The sequence below is a fragment of the Anopheles coustani genome, chromosome 2 (genome assembly GCF_943734705.1).
Source record: "Anopheles coustani chromosome 2, idAnoCousDA_361_x.2, whole genome shotgun sequence".
Lineage (NCBI taxonomy): Eukaryota > Metazoa > Arthropoda > Insecta > Diptera > Culicidae > Anopheles > Anopheles coustani.
Genome location: NC_071289.1, coordinates 6502530 through 6520111, shown reverse-complemented (window position 1 = coordinate 6520111; position 17582 = coordinate 6502530). Strand labels below are relative to the sequence as shown.

Here is a 17582-nt window from a genome sequence, read left to right as displayed (position 1 = left end):
GCCGGTCAAAAAACGATATAAACTGCTTTTATCAAAACGATTAGAAAAACTTTGTATCTTTTCTCAACTGCCTCCTTTCATAATTCCTTTCGTGTTTATAATTCATAGTTAACTACTGGTACTCAGAGTCGTTGCTGTCAATCGGTGTTTTGTTTTCATTCGACCATTCGCACAGATGATGCTGTTTGCTTGTGCTTTATAAATAGAACGCAATAAAACAACTGTGATTCGTGGTGTCTCCGAGAGTTTAGGGAAACCCGTCAGCAGATTCACCTCGCCGCGGAATCGTCTGTGTAAAGCGCGTGCCGGGAATGAGAAATCTGGCAAATGGTTTAAAAATAGGCTAGTTCGGCTGCATTGCTCGCGGGGTAAAATAGGCCAGAGTGGCGTTCGCAGAGTGCTTAGTGCAAAACTTTTACTTTCTTCCAGTCGTCCAACGATTGTCTAGTTTGAGACGTTTTCTAGTACAGGAAAGTAGTTCGATATACGATCGAAATGCAAAGACCTTTCGAGGATCCACCGGTTATCGGCGATTGGTGCCGGGAGAAGCGACTCGGAAATGGTGGCTTTGGAGTGGTGACCCTTTGGAGAAATAAACAAACGGAACAAACCGTGGGTATGTGTTGGTCGGGCCCTCAGAACATGCACCCCGTGATGAATCACCTTTCAATTCAACACTGATCTTTATTTTCTTCTCCCTGCAGCGATAAAGAAATTCCACATTCTTCAAGATAACAGTGAAATCACCGATAAGCACTGCGAGCGATGGCGCAACGAGGTGAAGCTGATGACCGAAAAAGTGCAGAATGACAACATCGTACGCACTGTGGCCGTCCAGCCGGAAGCCTTTGTTCGGGAGCTGATGCGTAGCTCGGCCAGCGGGCTGCCGATCCTGTGCATGGAGTACTGCGAGGGGGGTGACCTGCGGCGTGTGCTAAACCGTGTCGAGAACTGTTCCGGTTTGCGCGAGCAGGACGTTCGAGATGTGCTACGCTCGCTGCGTAATGCTATCGCATATTTGCACAGTCTAAAAATAACCCACCGGGACATTAAACCGGAAAATCTGGTGCTAAAGCAGCAGGGTGATCGGTTTGTTTATAAGGTAACGTTTTTTTTTCCAGTGTCCTTGTGAGATTAGGTTCATTTTAGCTACATTTTCAACCTCTCCCACTCATTAGCTCACCGATCTGGGTTATGCCAAAGCGCTCGACAAGCAAAGTCTTAATGCCAGCCTGGTCGGAACAGTGGAGTACATCGCACCGGATCTCATCTACTGCGATCGGTACAACTGTTCTGTCGATTACTGGTCGATGGGTGTGATCGGGTTCGAAATAGTGACCGGAGTGCGTCCATTTATCCCCCATTCGCCCATTACCAAGTGGATGCTGCATGTACAGCAGAAGAAACCGGCCGACATTGCGATCACCGAGGATAACCGGGATAACTACACTTATCACACGGAACTTTTTGCGGAAAATCACATCTCAGAGTCTCTAAGGCGGCAGCTCGAACGTTGGCTCACGCTGGCACTTGAGTGGAACCCGAAACAGCGCGGTTATGCTCCGGCAGCAGCGGATGACCCCACGGTCGGTGCGACAGCGTCACTGAAAACGGTCAAATTTGCGGAGGACAAACAAAGGAACGGCAGCAACTCGACGCCACCTTCGATGGTGTTGAAAATTTTCTCCCTACTCGATCAAATACTGGAAAAACGATATCTAACGCTCTTCTCGTTGTACGATTGTCGGTGGATATCGCTCGAGGTAACGCCGGAAACCGATATGGCGCAGGTTCGCGAGGAAGTCTCACTCGTTACGGGCATCCCAACGGAGGAGGTTGAATTTATCCTTCCCCTCGAGCAGAAACAGTCCCGCGTGGAGCCCAACACACGCCCGATCGATCTGTACTTACCGGAGTTTTACGGTAAACCGATGGTGTTCGTGATGCACCGGGGATACCGGGGTAGCATTGTGCAGCGTGATCTCAAACCGCGTATACCGAAGAGTATTACGGATGTGTTTCAAAACATCAAGCTTAAGTTGAAGCCGCACATGTTGCGGCAGTTTATCGCAAACTCGTACTATTTCATTGCGAACGAGCAACGACTCTACCTTTTGCTCGTTGATGGTATCCGGAACTATGGGTTGATTCTGAACGACGGCATTGCCAGACGGAAGGACGAAATCGGTCGGATGAACAAGGTCGTGTATGGAATACTGGGCGGTGTGGAATACCATAAACTAACGGTAGCACACGCTCGAGATGCATTAAATGTTGGAAAGGTAAGGCAGGCATGGCCTCTGTCATAAAAGGAATTAATACATAATTTGTTTCCTGTTTTACAGCAAATTTCCCCGGCAATGTTTGATTCCTCCTGCCAACAGTGGGAAGAACGGTCCACCCGCATCGAAACAAACGTACGCAAACTGGCCGAAATGGCGGACAAGATTAGCAAGCGGTACGATTCGGTGTTGAAGCGAAGCCGAGACTCGCTTCGGCACAAGCTGCTGTTGGCGGAGATGGAACAGCAGGACCATTTCGGGTTGAAAGGTGTTGAGGGACGCTACGAACAAACGCGGGCACGCATTTTGGAGAAGATTACCACCGAAAAATCACACATGGACATGTCGCAGGCGGTGTACGAGTGTTTGAAACGTCGTGATGTTCTGCTCCGTGATCCTTCATTCCACGAGTTGCAACAGTAAGTCTCTAACGATTGTTGTTCCATTCGTAGATTCCAAAACTCATTGTCTCCCTTGTGTACAGGCAACTGCTCGACATTCGCACCGAGATGCAGGAGATCGAAAAGGTGCTCGAGAAGGTGGTGGAGTTGACGGAAAAGTACAAACGGGAGCTGGCACGGGTAACACTGGAGCATCAGGATGAAGTTTGGAAACTGTTGGATGAAAGTCACGCTTCGCGACGGGTCAACAACGGCACGTCGAATGGGGCACTGTTGAACGGAACGAATGGTTCCGTGGTGCCCGACCTCGACCAAATGATGCGCTCGGTGAGCATGGACAAGGATGGAGGCAATAAACACGGCCGACCCAAATTTCTAGTCGGTGGTCCGATGACCCCGTTACAGTCGACCCTCAGTGGTGGCGGGTCCGTCGATGAGAATCTCTTGTGCTTCGGCGAAGGTCCCAACGTGGAGGATTTAATCGCTGCTAATGAGACTTTGATTATAACGTAAGTTAGTGGATAAATTTATTTAGGATACTTAATCATTTTTTTTAAATGTTGCAGGACAAACGATTTGTTGAGTGATAGTTTTACGATGTTCAAGTAGAACGGAATCATCGATTACATCCCAGTAGTCCACTCCACTCATCCCGATCACTACGTTTAGAGATTTTTCTTTGCACTTCGAAGGAGTGCTACCGATGCAGAAAGTATGTAAGAGAGTTATTCAAGTGAATTTCTTCCTCCCACAAGAGAAATGTGCCTAAAAAGCTGCGTAACGGAATGGTGCTACGAGTTCTACTCGTTTGATGGAACTTGGAAAGTTGTTGCATGTATTGTTGCGATTGGATAGTTTTATTGTGATCCTATTTGTTACTCTTCTGCGCACAAAATAATAAAGTGATATTTTTAGGAATAAAACAACTGCATTGTGTTGTATTTACAGGTTTATGGCAGCACCTTTCGATCGTTGCTTTTCTCGCTGAACCATGTTATAAGTGACTAGTAACCCAGTAAAAACTATTTTTCATCCTTTCCCCAAGTCGATAGGTACTGCATGAGATCGGTAAGCCCTTCGAACTCCGTACGACTTTTTGGTGGATCATTCTTCGGCACTCTTGGGAACACTCTACCCACTGATTCACGAAATTCCTTCATCTGTGGAATCGTGTTATACAGGTTATTAAAGCATTTTCAGAGATTATTTATGGCAGAGTTACTTACGTCCTTTGCACCGCTCAGCTTCCAAATGCCGAAACAGATCGTTCCCGTGCCGAGTATGGCGTACAGTGTGCCCCAGCCGAGTGCCCGCAGTGCCAAGCTGGTACCGGCTTCGTGCAGGGCTATGCTTCCGTGAAGTCCTTTGTCGAAGTATTTAGGATCAGATTTTTTCGCGGACATGATTGCTTTACTGAATCCGGCAATCGCCGACGTTGCACCGACTGTTGCTAAAAATGCTCCCGCTGGAAGAGAAGGTTACTTTGATTGTTAGCATAGTTCCTTTTCGTCGTTGGGTTCTATTCTATTACCTCGATAGCGAAATTTCCTTTCGTCCTCGGATAGCTCCATTGTAGGAGCTAATCTATTTTCTTGTTCCACTGCTGTTGATCCCATCGTAGAATTCTGATGAAGTATCACAGAATCTACAGAATATCAGCTAAATTTATGTAAGATTCATACGAAATGAGAATCAAAACAAAAATGCGGATTACCTTGTTGCATGAACCGAACACTGTGTCCTGTAGTGGCGCTGCAGTGCACGATGCGGAACAATTTCAAGCAACATTTCATCAGCCAACAAACTGAAATAATTCAGTATTCCGTATTTAAAATATTAAATTAATACAGTTTACAAAATAATAAGTTGCAGTTGATTATTATGAATATTAACTAATATATTATTCATGTTCAAATAATTAAAATAAATTATAAATCTAAGGCTCAAGATTTTCCTACAGGGATAGTCGATTCATCTTATACGTTAATCCACAATTTAAAAAAAAATGTGCCAAAAGAACATTCAATACTTGTAAAATATTATAAAAACTCAAACATACTCTATTTTGCGTTTCATTACAAACTTATGCGAGGGTTTGACATAGTAAAGAAAGTTGCATTTGCACATTTATAATTTTCTTAGAGTTGCAAATGATTTTTTCGGTTTGTTTTGTGCTTCCTTTGCAATAGAAAGAAAGTTTTGCATTTGAAAAGGGTAAATTTCAATTACAAATTAGCAAAAGAAATGACTGGAAAAGTTTATCTTATGCAGAATTTAAAAACATTGATAACCATCCATTCACATGGTTTTTCCTAACAAACTGCCTGCGTGCTAACAATTGTTAAAATAGAGGGTTCAATCCAATTTTCAATTATACACTCTCTTAATACATGTTTCATTGCTCGACTATAAAATACAACGAACCACTTTCCATTGTGGAGTAAAACAGCATTGATTGCATCTTAAATGAAATTGTTCAATGACCAGAAATCGAACACAAAAGATGGAGCCCTTCGGCATCGGAAAGCGGCATCATTGGATTTACGAGATAATACGTAAGAAAATGAGAAAAGAAACAAGGACGACACTCGGCAAGCGGGAAGTATTGAGCGGTTACGAGAAAGAAATTCGTGCAAACAATTGCTACCCGCCAGCAGTAAAAGAAAGAATGAACGAAGGATATCGCATCCGGCAAGAGAAGGATGGTGGAAAAAGGATCGCACAATAAAAAAAAAGAAACGAAAGCAAAAAGCTCCCCCCTTTCAAGAAGAAATTAAAAATGGACCGTGGCGTACAATTGGCAGCGCGGACAGTGGCACTTATTTATGGACGCCATTTTGAGGCCGTTCTCAAAGAAATCTGCAAACCCGTCTCGTGGAGCCGAAGGGTTGCGAATGCGCCGCAAAAGGGGAGGATTGGGATGGAGTTGCGGTCACACACAGGGGGCCACCTCTGGTTATGTGTATGCGACCGGACACAGTCGAACAGTGAAGGTAGGAGAGGGGGAAGCCAAAGGGTAGATGACTTCACCGCATCCGTCTTCAAGTGGTCGTTCGTCCCTTTTCGTTCCATGCTCGCGCCGGAGTTTGTCTCAAGGAGGTGATTTCTTTTGGTTTGTTCGAGAAGCTGTGTGCGGGTATTTTTTTTCTTTTCGTTTTCCTTGCAAGCGGTTCGTTTTATCTTTCGGATTCGTTTTGCGAAATCGGTTAGGAAAAAAAAGAGAACAAGGGCAAAACAAAAAAAAAAAAAGGGTTGCCAATAATAGTGGGAACCAATCGGGGAGCGACCGAAACGTTCGATTGTCGAACCGAGGGAAACCGTTTTCTTTTCTTTTGCGGGAAAAACTATGTACTGCTCTCCGGAGGAATTTGTGTTCCCTCCTGCTCCTGCCCTATCTTCCCAACTTTTCGATTGAATCACGTGTGACTCCACGTAAGTGTGTTTGTAGGCATGAAAGAGAGAGGGAGAGGGAGAAATAAATTGTCCAATGTGGAATCAAATGGAAACATATCGGTGTTCCTGTGCTCGTTTTTATTTCATTTCTGATCTTTTATTGATTCTAGTTGCGATGCAGTTGTAGGAAAAGTGCATCAAAGCGAGGTCTACGAAGGGTCAGCTCGTTGTCCTTTCTTGACACAAGTTCAATCGCTGCTTGTTAGAAGCGAGATAAATTCAATTTTAATACATTCGTTTGAAGATTCATAACATTTAAACCAGTGGTAACCTGACGTAGTTTTATTTCAGTAACACTTTTTTTTATAGGAGATAGTTTTGATGAGGCCTTTAGTAAATGAAAAAGAAAAAAAGAACATTACAGCACAATTTAAATTAGAGTCCGAAGTTTTGTCCGAACGTTTACGACACGCGCACATTATTATTGACATAGTTGCGCCCAGCTGTTGGGAGCAGAAATTAAATTATAAAAATCATAAACCGGGCACTTACAAAGTGTAGACTGCGCACATAAAACCGAACCAACCTAGTCGTAAGCGATAAGCATCAAAAATGGACCATAAAAAGCACATTGAAATAAAAACCAACAACAGCAGCTACGCCCTTCATCTCGTTCTGGCGCTGCCGTGTTGTGTTGTTGTGGAAAATACAAATAAAAGCCAACGATAATACGAAAATGACTCCTGGATCGGGCGGGAAGAAATTATTACAACCGTGCCCTTTTATCTCCCGGACCATCATCGTTTTCATTGCCTTCGAAGTAGTTTGCTCCAAAGTTCACCACGCCTGGACATTGGTCTTTTGTTGAAGACTCCCTCCCCCGGACTTTTCCTTGTATTTCCACCCGCTTCTCTCGGGGGGGAGACTTCTTTTTCTTCACTCCCGTGACATACCTCACGGACTTTGCCATTTCTTTTCCTTTGTCGGGCGGTTTCTTTACATTTGACCATGTTTTTTCTGGGGGCAATTTCTCGCGTTGTACCTCCTTTGTTTGGTTCCTTGGAGTTTCTTTTTTTTTTTAATTAAAACTCTCCACCAACATCAACCAAACGGAGGGGTGGGAAGGATTTTGGCGTGCGTATTCCTTGCCGCTGTGACCCTCGACCCGATGAGGTAACATCGGAAGGCGTCGGAATAATAAAACAGATGGATGGAACCGTTTAAAAATCGATAAACTTCCTTTTTGCTCCCCGCTGTCCATTTTTCCCGACGGTCGTTGGTTGGATCATTGCTTGGCGTTTCCTTTTGCCGTCGTCCCTATCGGTCGACCTCGTTCTTCCTCCTTGATTCCTGACGATGAAGAGTTCAACAACGGGCAACGCAACAAGGGAGACCGTCGGAAGGGGGAGGTGGCAGGCTTTAGAACCTTCGTCTTACAACCGCTTAATTTGCATTTAATTTCATTCCATCGAACGGTGGCTCCATCCTCGAGTCGCTCCCAGTCCAGCCCGGCTTGAGTCCTGGCTTCCTCCCATTCTAATGCGTCTTTTTTGACGAGGACGATGACATACCTATGATGAAGTGTCGGGTTCGCCCATCATTCGAATGATGACGAACGTTTGGCATGGCGCCATCAACACCACTCCAGGGGAGTGGGGCATTGCAATGTCACTCGGCATTGTTTTATGTAAATGATGACTGGAGGGGGTTTATTGGTGGGCAGGGGAGGGGGACAGGGACGTAACACACCGAGAGTTATGGAGTCGATTGTGTGAAAATTGCATTCATGCTGGTCGACTGAACTTAATTTCATCCATCATATATTGCGGAAGCTGTCAACCGGATCGACCGGATGACGGATGGATGGCTGAATGCCGCATGTCAATTTCGTGTCGAAGAGGGATTGCAATTTAATTGTTTCCCGTTTCCAGGAATTTGCATTACTTTGTTGTGAGTGTTTCCAGCAACAGAATTCGATAGAGTCCACTTCATAGTTTTGTTGTAGAATTCGTTGTAAATCTTTCTCCAAATTCTTATACGTTTGTACTAGAAGAAGTTCAGAACAACACAAGGAAAAAAATTGTACATAGAAGAATGCCAGTAAATTAAACCATAACAGTTTTAGAATTCATTCCTTTCGCATGCTGCACGTCGGACATACTTTCGTCGTTCGATCGAGTGGTCGATTATTAATTTCGGACAAATTTGCTCCGACGGGATGTTGGTTCGGTATCGAACTGCTGCTGGTTGGATTCATTCATTCGCAAAACCTTCGAACCGGTATCCCATCCTTCCTCACAAGCTGGGAGGACTTTTCAGTGCGTGCGTGCGTGTGTAGGTTTTGCTGCGATTTTTCCCTGTTTTTTCTTTCTCCCTCTCTCTCCCACACACTTTCCTGCTATCGGTGTGCGTTTGCAACCTACTCGAAAAACCAGAGGGCTTCAGAAAACCCGTTCGAGTTCCGGGCTGGAATGTGAGAGAAAATCATTCATACTTCACCTGCACGCCCTTTTTCCCTGCTTTTGGGACGCACGACCGGTCTGATCCACGCGAGGGTTTGCGGCACCTCACCGCTGCCTGTTCCCGGAAAGCTGACGCTGGCAGTTCGCATCTCGCAATCGACCAACTGTTGACGACCGGTAACGATCCGGTTGGTAGTGTTTTTTGTCCGCCTCTTTTCGGGCCCCGGTTTCGGCGGTATGGTATGGTTACTGCATCCCCCAGCGCCAGCCGGGGCGGGCCAGGGGCCCAACGAGGTTGATGATGATGACGATGCCACCGTGCATTCCCAAAAATCTCCCGTGTACAGGCCTCGTCCGCTTCGAGCGGGGATGTCGATTGAGCCCCATCGGGTTGTGTGATCCTTTTGTCCGCCGGCTGCTGTTGCCGGTAACCTGTTGCAAATGTTTTCAATTGCAAAAACTTTGATGCCTCTTCGGTAAACAGAATCGGGGAGTGTGGAGTTTCGGTGGTTTTTTTTCATTTTGAAACGATTGGAAAGAGTGGAGGCTTTATGATATGTTAATTTTGATAAATTATCGGTTTTGGTGTTTCTTATATCATTTAATAATAGCTTATCGCTGTGAAAACTTGTGAGAAATTGCAACATATGTGGTCCAGTTTATTCATGGTTGTCCGTACGAATAATTTTGAAGCATTAACACAAGCAAAATTGTTCTACGTTCAACATTTTTTAATTTTATATTTACGTATCAGATTCAGAAAATATACCCGAGAATAAATGTAGCAGTACTTTATTATTGTCATAACATTTTTTATTATGTTGCTTTCTAAAATGTCAAGGCAAATATTATCCTTGCAGTTGACTGATTTTCCATTCAATACATGACCATAAATCCCAATAATTTGATGAAAAGTTGTGATGCATTATGTTGTTTCGCTCGTAAAGCTTCGATGTTATAACTGATGTTGCAACTGCACCAAATGAAATTGGCCAAAACCGTATAGTAGCCAACGCTGCCTCGCAACCGAACGTTCTTCAACCGTTCAAACCGGTTGATGTGCGCTGCACTGCGGTACCGTTTCATAGACCTTCACGCGTAGAAACCCCGGGGATATCAACCGGTTCGTGTAGCCAATCGCAGCGTTCCATTCTTGTGCGTTTTCCACGGGAAAAAGATCGCAGGAAGCATGGAAAAATCGGTTTTGTGAGTCACAAACTTATCTACTTCAGGTATCGCCAAACAGTTCACCTTCGTACAGTATTTTCCTTCCGACGAAGGAGGCGGTGCCAAAGGGGTGACCATTCGCCGTTTCTTTCTCACTGATTGTTTGCGGTCCTTTTCTGGCACCAAGGGGTAAGTAACAACGAATCAGATACCATTAAAAACGCCTTTTACAGGGTGACTGGTAACGTAAATCTTAGATCTTTTACAGGGTGGTTGATGAGATGCAAAAGGGTGTAAAAAATGTAAACAAGAGAGTGGTAGAGATGTATTTTATTTTAATCAAAGTTATCACTGTGTCCTCTCAGAAAATTGTTTAATTAAATTTTACTGCTTTTTAGAGACACTTTAAATTTATTTAGATTAGTTATCATAAAAATTAATGTTTACCACAATTGTTTCGAGGGTTGAAACTCCCTCGGATCTGGGCAGGATCACGGAAGGATGCAACTCCAGCGAAGGCCAGCACACCCAGCAGAAGGACTGAAACCGAGCCGAGCCCCAGGACTTACCGGCCATGTTGGGTGCCCAGTGTCCTCGTTCCCCATGCAGCGATTGGGTCGTCGAGTGGAGGGAAACAAAAGCCAACAAGCGATACCCAGAGCTGTCCCGCTTCCTCCACCCGTGCGGGACAGCAAACGCAAGGCAACACAACAAAGGCAGGAAAACCGGTTTTTCATTCTCCCTCCTCGTGCCCTGCCTTCGCAGAGGAGTACGCAGACGCGATGCGCGCGGCGGGACCTTCTCGAGCTCGCAGTGTGGAACGAAGCGTTCGCCCGTCAGTTGATGTTTCGGTTTGAACAACGTGCGATGCACACCACGCGACAGACCACGGCGTGTGTTTTCCCCAAGAACGGCGCAAGAGGCAACAGCATCCGTTGGCCAGCTGACGGGAAGTGCGAGTGCGTAACCGTTTGTTGACGAGGTTGTGAAGGCCCGCGTTGAAAGGTGCAAAGCCCGCGTGTTTTCGGGCTCTGTTCAGTGACGTTTGTATTTGGAGTGATTTTTCCCATCCTCCCACCCCCCCGTTCGAAACGCCAAACAACGGCTTTCTGTCTGGCCGCGAACAAAAAAGGAAAAACGGCGGGACGTGCGAACGTATGTGTGTGTGGTGTGTGTGTTGTTGGCGTTTGTTTTGCCGAGGATTCTGTGATATCGATCCGGGTGGAAAAGTGTGCCGCGAGTTTTGTGTGTAGACCAGCCCCATTTTCCGGTGATAATGGACAGCTGAAAATTGAGAGCACGAAAAAAAAGAAATAGAAAAAGGAGGAAATAAGCGTTCGGTGCCGTCAGTTTGTGGGTGTGTTGCAAAACAGGAAGTGTGTCCTTCGAAAGAGCATTCGACGGTTTTCCGAGTGGGTGGCACGTGTTTTGCCGAATCCGACGATGCGTAACAGAGGGAAGCACTTTGAAAAGAAAACGAAAAACGCCGCTTCGTTGTGCTTTTGTGTTTGAGCGTGTGTAGGTGTTTAGGGAACGAAAGGATTAACAAGCAACAAAACAAACATCCCCACCACAACCAGAGAAGCCCTTCACGAAACGAGCAAGGAAGAGGTAAATCCGGACGGAATCGATCGATCAAACGGTGGCATCGTTGGTTTTGTGAGCGAATTCACAAGCGGCAAGCGACGAAGCTAGCATACGTAAGTGGGTTTGACATTTCCATTGCCTCTATTCGACAGGCCCGGTACCATTTTCCAAACGCAGTGCTTTCGGTAGCTTTGCTAGTTTTATTATCATTTCGAACGGAGATGGAAAAAGCTATGTGCTTCCGTTTTTTCCCGCCAAATGCCAAAGTAAGCTGTTTGTTATCTAGTTTATCACGATGCATTCGCGTTTGACACTAACACTTCAAGCCCCATGGGGTGGGGGGAGACTACAGGACATTCTTCGCCGCAACCGGCTCGAGGGGGTGAGATTTTTCACCGGATTCCACCGCCCCATACTCGACGCGCGGGCCCCATCGTATTTGGGGATGACCTTTTTCGGGGTGGGTGGGATTTTTCAAAGCCCCATCCTCGGGTCTTCTCTGCTTCCCCTCCCTGGCCCATCCACACCGGTGAAGCGCATTTTCCGCGACGACTGCCACGGTGGAAAGCTATGCGAAGCGCGCGGCTATGCGACGCTCGACGGAAATGTGCCAGACTATTTCGGTCATCCGATGCTGGCTGCTGACCGCGCAACCTCATCCGATTTGAATGGGAGGTGGGTGTTGGTTTGAGTAATGTTTCACGAAAGCACACTGCGGCAAATTTGCTTCATTCGACATTTCACTCATCTCATAGTTTGAAGGAATCATTTGATGTATTTATTAGCAGAGTTATTTAGTTTGTGGTATATTTGACAAGAGGTTTACTGAAACTGCTTTAATTTGCTTGCTTAATTTAAACCAAATGAAACTAAGCTTTTGAGAATCAAAATCATCCCAAACGAGTTTAAATGCCTTTTTGTCTATCAAACACACGAAAAGAAAACTTCCGCTTCAATCGATGTGTGTTAAGGTTCTCTCTTTTCCCTCACTAAACCAGCCCTCGGGCAACGAGGGCTTTTCCTTGCCAACTTCATTCACCCCCGCCGATTCGCCATTGCTTCGAGGTTGCGTGCTCGTGGCTCACTTACGCCTGGTTTGCCACCGGTATCCATTACAATGGAGCTATGTGCGAAATATAACGCTTCCAGCGAACCGTTGCCGACCGTCTACTAAAGGATATTCGGTTTGCAAAACGAAGACGATGGGGTTTTCTTTAGCGTAAAAGGATCGGCAAAGTGCAACGTAGATGCGCACCACATGCACCTGACTGTTAAGGCTCAAAGGTGGGTTCGTTTGGTGGCATTTTGATGAACGATTGCGTTCCCGCCCTGACATAAGTCAACATTTTGATCGTAAAAATCACTCACCCACTCACGGTTTTGTGGTCACAAATATGCTGCAAACTGCAATGCCGGAAAATGCATTGCCGGTTTTGCGGGTGAGCCATACCGATTTCGCTTCACATTTGTGCCTTTTCAGCTCGTTGTGTGTGGATTTGCTGCAAGGAATGCATACGCTCACGCTTTCCGATGGGCATATAAATAACTTCATAGTGGAGCCGAGTAAACACTGCTTTGCTGTCATGTTTCGTCGTGTGGTTCATTTAAAGCACGCTCAAGGTATCATCATATCCCCATACCATAAACCACACCGCCAGTAAGGGTTTCGTTTTCTCTCCTTTAAAATGAAACCACCCAAAAGGCCACACTTTACCTTCGGATGTTTCAGTTTCCTTACGACTGAACGTCTTGAGCTGAACGTCCACTTTTTCTTCCTATTTGCATGCCCTTAAATCGCAACCAACATTGGTGGATCATCGCTAGCGATTGCGATGCAGTTTGCGGTCTATGTATCTTGTAATGGAGCCCATGGGCTTCCAGCCTCTAGCTCCAACGATCGGAGATCCATTCCTGGCGGTCACCGCACCGTATAATGAGTACATGTTAATGAGCACTGTTTTAGATTCCACACCTGTTCGAGGCCTGCGCGTACGTCAATACGAGCTTTCCTTTCCATATGTATATGTACGTACGTGTACGTTTGTATGCACGGGAGGAAAAATCATGCGCACTGTGGCCACCCTTCTGTGGAGGGAGCCGACCATTTTCTTCCATCTCGGTACCTCAAACCCGTTCTTGTGCGAGCGATGAAGATGTGTGTGCATCTCCGCTTGTTTCGCTTCATAATTTGGTCTTAACAAACAGAAGGAATACGGTACAAGCAAGTCATTCTTATTTGAATGCTATTCGGAAAAGTTAAACGAACGTTCAACGTTCCCTTTTTTCCAGCATTATCTCTTCATCAAACCCATAACGACGGGAAATGGTTGAAAAAATGGGAAACCGTAAGTGGTGAAAATAAAAATCACTCCCAAGGCTTGCTGTGCTCCCAAATTTTCCAACCTCCCCCGCCCTCCAGGAAGTCTTCTTTTAGTGCCTGTGACCAGCGTCGCATACTAATTACACACTTTTCCCTTAATTTTCCCGGTTGCCAACGGTTTCTGGCTCGTGCTGGTGCTCTTCGAGCTCGTGGAAACCCTATTCACTACTTTCTTATACTAGCACGCACCAAGCTCCTTTTCGATGGTGCCTTCTTGCATTTTCGTTGAGGGTAAATCTTTACGCGAAGGAAGATTCCGATTCGAGGAAACCAGAGTGCGTTACGGACCCACAAGACAGTTTTACCAAGCGATAGCAGGCCACCGAAGCACCTTTACTCCGAAGGTGACCTGCTGTCGCAGCAAGGATGGAGATCTGGTCAGCAACCAGCCAGAGGTCCTCTCGCGGTGGGCTCAGTACTTCGATGAATTACTAAATGATCAGTTTAACGAGCAGCTGGAGGCTCCACCAGCAGATGAAATCATGCTTCAGCCACCTAGCATTGAAGAAACACGAAAGGCTATCCGTCGCCTCAAGAACAACAAGTCGCCTGGCACGGACGGAATAACAGCCGAACTGATCAAAAACGGAGGCGCAAATCTAGAGAACGAAATTCATCGACTGATATCTGAGATATGGGATAGCGAATCGATGCCTTGTGATTGGAATCTTGGTATCATCTACCCCATATACAAAAAGGGAGATAAGTTAGACTGCAGTAACTACAGGGGTATTACGGTGTTGAATACCGCCTACAAAATATTCTCCCTCGTTCTTCAAGAACGACTTGACCCATACGCTGAAGAGATAGTAGGAAACTATCAGAGGGGATTCCGAAGAGGGAGATCAACCACTGATCAGATCTTCACCATGCGGCAAGTCTTGGAGAAGATGGCAGAGTACCAACAAAACACTTTCCATCTCTTCATTGACTTTAAAGCCGCATATGACAGCATAGCCAGGGTAAAACTGTATCAAGCCATGAGCTCATTTGGAATCCCGGCTAAATTAATCAGACTTGTAAGAATGACCATGACCAACGTCACTTGTCAGGTGAAGGTGGATGGAAAACTCTCAAGTTCCTTTGCTACCACCAAGGGACTGCGCCAAGGGGATGGGCTTGCCTGCATACTCTTCAACCTAGCGCTAGAGAGGGCCATCCGAGACTCGGAGGTGGAAACTTCGGGGACCATCTTCTATAAGTCAATCCAGATCCTGGCATACGCTGATGATATTGATATTATTGGTAGAAGACTCTCCTATGTAGCGGAAGCATACCAAAGGATCGAGCAAGCGGCGAATAACCTCGGACTGCAGATAAACGAGGGAAAAACCAAGATGATGGTGGCACCATCAGCGGCCCTGCCAACAATTGCCGAAAGCCTACGCGGGGGTGACGTACAAGTAGGTGAACGCACTTTTGAAGTCGTCCAAAATTTCACCTATCTTGGGTCAAAGGTCAGCACCGACAACAACATTGAAGATGAAATTCGCGCTAGGGTGCTGGCAGCCAACCGGTCATATTACAGTCTGAGAAATCTCTTCCACTCACGATACCTGTCAAGACAGTCGAAGCTGGGACTATACCGAACATACATAGTACCAGTGCTCACATACGCCTCCGAGACATGGACTCTGTCCAAATCTGACGAAACCCTCTTAGCCGTGTTCGAGAGGAAGATGCTCAGGAGGATTTTTGGCCCCGTATGTGAGGAGGGACAATGGAGGAGCCGTTATAACGACGAGCTCTACGAGCTGTACGGCGACCTTACTGTCGTACAGCGAATTAGACTCGCCAGGCTCCGGTGGGCTGGTCATGTCATGAGAATGGCACCGGACGACCCAGCCCGTAAAGTCCTTTTAGGCTGTCCCCAAGGACAGAGGAGGCGTGGTAGGCCTAAATTGAGGTGGAAGGATGGCGTAGACGAAGCCGCCAATAAAGCCGGGATACGGAATTGGACCAGCGTGGCGAGCGACCGTGAGCGGTTTCGGATGGAGCTTCGTCAGGCCAAGACCGCTCAGCGGTTGTAGCGCCACATAAGTAAGTAAGTAAGTAAATCTTTACGCTGGAGAGAGTAATTATGGTTTTTCCTGTTGGTTGGATAAATCCTGCCAAAACCACTGAGCGGTAAACAACCTATTTTATCGTCCTTTTTCTTCGGTTTTGGGTGGAGAGAAAAGAATGGAAAAAGCAGGATTAAAGTTAAACAGGCTGTTTTTAAAGTTGGAAAGATTTAAAATTCAGAATATTAGTGCATTTTTGCTGGGCTGTCCATAGACTGCCCGAACCGTCCGGGTCGCGCGTCACAAACGCCACCAGCAATTATTAGTTCCTTACCGATTTCAACATATTTGCCACATCCTGATTAAGTTTTACTCACTCATTCTGCCTTTTTCTATCGCTTTTAAACGTTCGATTTTTTCTTTCGATCGCTTTCAACACGTCGTGGAAATTTATACCGCACGCTGGTGTTTTTGTTTGCGCGCGCTTACCAGAATGCCGTCGGCAAACGGCGCAATCGGTGGCGAAGAATGAGCGTTAAAAAATAAAGAAATAAATAAATAAATGGCTCACCCCGGCTGCTGCAACTTGATCAACGATCGACAGGTTCGAGAAGAGCTTGTGGTGGTGGTGGTGGTGGTGGACAGGGCTGCATAAATTTGCAACCATTTTGTCACCACGTCACACTTCGCTAGCTGCGTGACTTTTTTTTTTCTTTTCGTTCGCTCGTTACCTTCCTCCAGGTCGCTTCCCGTCTGCTTCCGTTTATGCATTCGCATAAACTGCAACTTCATCGAGACATAGAAACCGGTGGTGGTGGTCCCCGATAATCGTTTTTCTATCGATCTCCGGACGGATCGGCGAACTGACCTGTGCGTCGGTTCGCTGTCGAGATGAAATTGCATCGAGATGCACCGCACGACGCGCCGTCGCTGCAATCGATAGCCCCGTCCATCGTTGTGGTGAAACACACCACAAGTCCTACCTTTCTAATCAATGCGTTGTTTCTTGTTTTTTCTTTTCTTTTTTTTCCCGCCACTCAAAGTGCACCGAGTCTATGGGGGGCGATGATCAGGTGGTGTATCTCGACGCTTAGCCCTACGTCCACACGGAACTGAGCAACGGTACGGGGCGCACGATTCATCAAAACAGAGGGGCACAGACAATGCGAGGAAAAGTGTACAGAATGTGGTGAATATCGTGTGCAAAAGACTGTGTTTTTAACGAATGTCAAAGAAAACAAAAGAAGAAAGTGACACACAGGAAGGAAATTCAGTTGATAACAAGTGAAAACAACAACAGTGATCGATTGGAGTGAATGTGATATAAACGAGTCTTTGGGAAGGAAAAACCAGATTAAACTAATCGAGCTTCCATGAGTTGTGTTGAAACCCGCGAAAAAAAGTCCCTAAACAAACAAACCAACCAAAAGTGAAGTGTCTAAATACAGTCCCGGTGAAGAAGTGAATCGTCGACCAGTGGCAAAAGTTCAATAAAAAAGGATTTCCTCGTTTGGTGAAACTGCCAGTGAAGAAAGTAAAGGTTTCCTCGTTGAATTAGTGTTGGTGAAAATTGTTCAAACGAAGCCCGAAGTGAAGGGGAAGTCAGTTCTTCAGTAGTGCTCCTCGTCGAGCCGACGCCGTCGGCAGTTTAGCTCAGTTAAGTTCATATGAGCCCAGCAAGTTAGCTCCCGGAAGCGGAAATAAAGGAATCGGAGTTCAGTTTCCAAATGGTGGTTGAACTTTGTCGGAGCATTGGTTAATTGTACGCCGAGGAAAACAGTGGCCGGGTGGAAAACGCCTCTAGGAGTGGCCACCCCGTTACCAACGCTTCACGTGACTCCAGTGCCTCTTCAGACCCGACTAAACGGACGGGGGTGTTCGGGTCGCGACTGGCCGGTTCGAGCGCA

General features: G+C 46.2%; 2 protein-coding genes across 3 annotated transcripts; one reads left to right on the top strand and one right to left on the bottom strand.

Annotated features, from left to right (window-relative positions):
- Nucleotides 1-215: 215 nt before the first annotated feature.
- LOC131266120 (inhibitor of nuclear factor kappa-B kinase subunit beta) lies at nucleotides 216-3609 on the top strand. 2 transcript variants are annotated; one of them, XM_058268487.1, is made up of 7 exons: nucleotides 216-368; nucleotides 430-616; nucleotides 705-1102; nucleotides 1179-2282; nucleotides 2346-2701; nucleotides 2767-3192; nucleotides 3250-3609. In XM_058268487.1, exons 2-7 carry the CDS (start codon nucleotides 496-498, stop codon nucleotides 3290-3292), a joined length of 2448 nt encoding a protein of 815 aa, XP_058124470.1. In that variant the 5' UTR covers nucleotides 216-368; nucleotides 430-495; the 3' UTR covers nucleotides 3293-3609. The 2 variants fall into 2 exon arrangements, with proteins under 2 accessions (XP_058124470.1, XP_058124471.1); XM_058268488.1 differs by having other exon boundaries at nucleotides 216-616.
- LOC131266141 (transmembrane protein 242) lies at nucleotides 3592-4357 on the bottom strand. Its single transcript, XM_058268508.1, has 3 exons — nucleotides 4215-4357; nucleotides 3910-4148; nucleotides 3592-3843 (listed from the first exon to the last, which is right to left on the bottom strand). The coding sequence occupies exons 1-3, from the start codon at nucleotides 4297-4299 to the stop codon at nucleotides 3706-3708; spliced, it is 462 nt and encodes a 153-aa protein (XP_058124491.1). The 5' UTR covers nucleotides 4300-4357; the 3' UTR covers nucleotides 3592-3705.
- Between the last annotated feature and the right edge of the window lie 13225 nt (nucleotides 4358-17582).

What these genes read in the sequence shown, in the direction of transcription:
- LOC131266120 (XM_058268487.1), top strand. Translation starts at nt 496, where the DNA reads ATGCAAAGACCTTTCGAGGATCCACCGGTTATCGGCGATTGGTGCCGG. An exon ending in TCATTCCACGAGTTGCAACA is followed by an intron (nt 2,702 to 2,766) that starts GTAAGTCTCTAA and finishes CCTTGTGTACAG; the next exon opens with GCAACTGCTCGACATTCGCA. An exon ending in AATGAGACTTTGATTATAAC is followed by an intron (nt 3,193 to 3,249) that starts GTAAGTTAGTGG and finishes TAAATGTTGCAG; the next exon opens with GACAAACGATTTGTTGAGTG.
- LOC131266141 (XM_058268508.1), bottom strand. Translation starts at nt 4,299, where the DNA reads ATGGGATCAACAGCAGTGGAACAAGAAAATAGATTAGCTCCTACAATG. An exon ending in AAGGAAATTTCGCTATCGAG is followed by an intron (nt 4,149 to 4,214) that starts GTAATAGAATAG and finishes CTTCTCTTCCAG; the next exon opens with CGGGAGCATTTTTAGCAACA. An exon ending in AGCTGAGCGGTGCAAAGGAC is followed by an intron (nt 3,844 to 3,909) that starts GTAAGTAACTCT and finishes ACGATTCCACAG; the next exon opens with ATGAAGGAATTTCGTGAATC.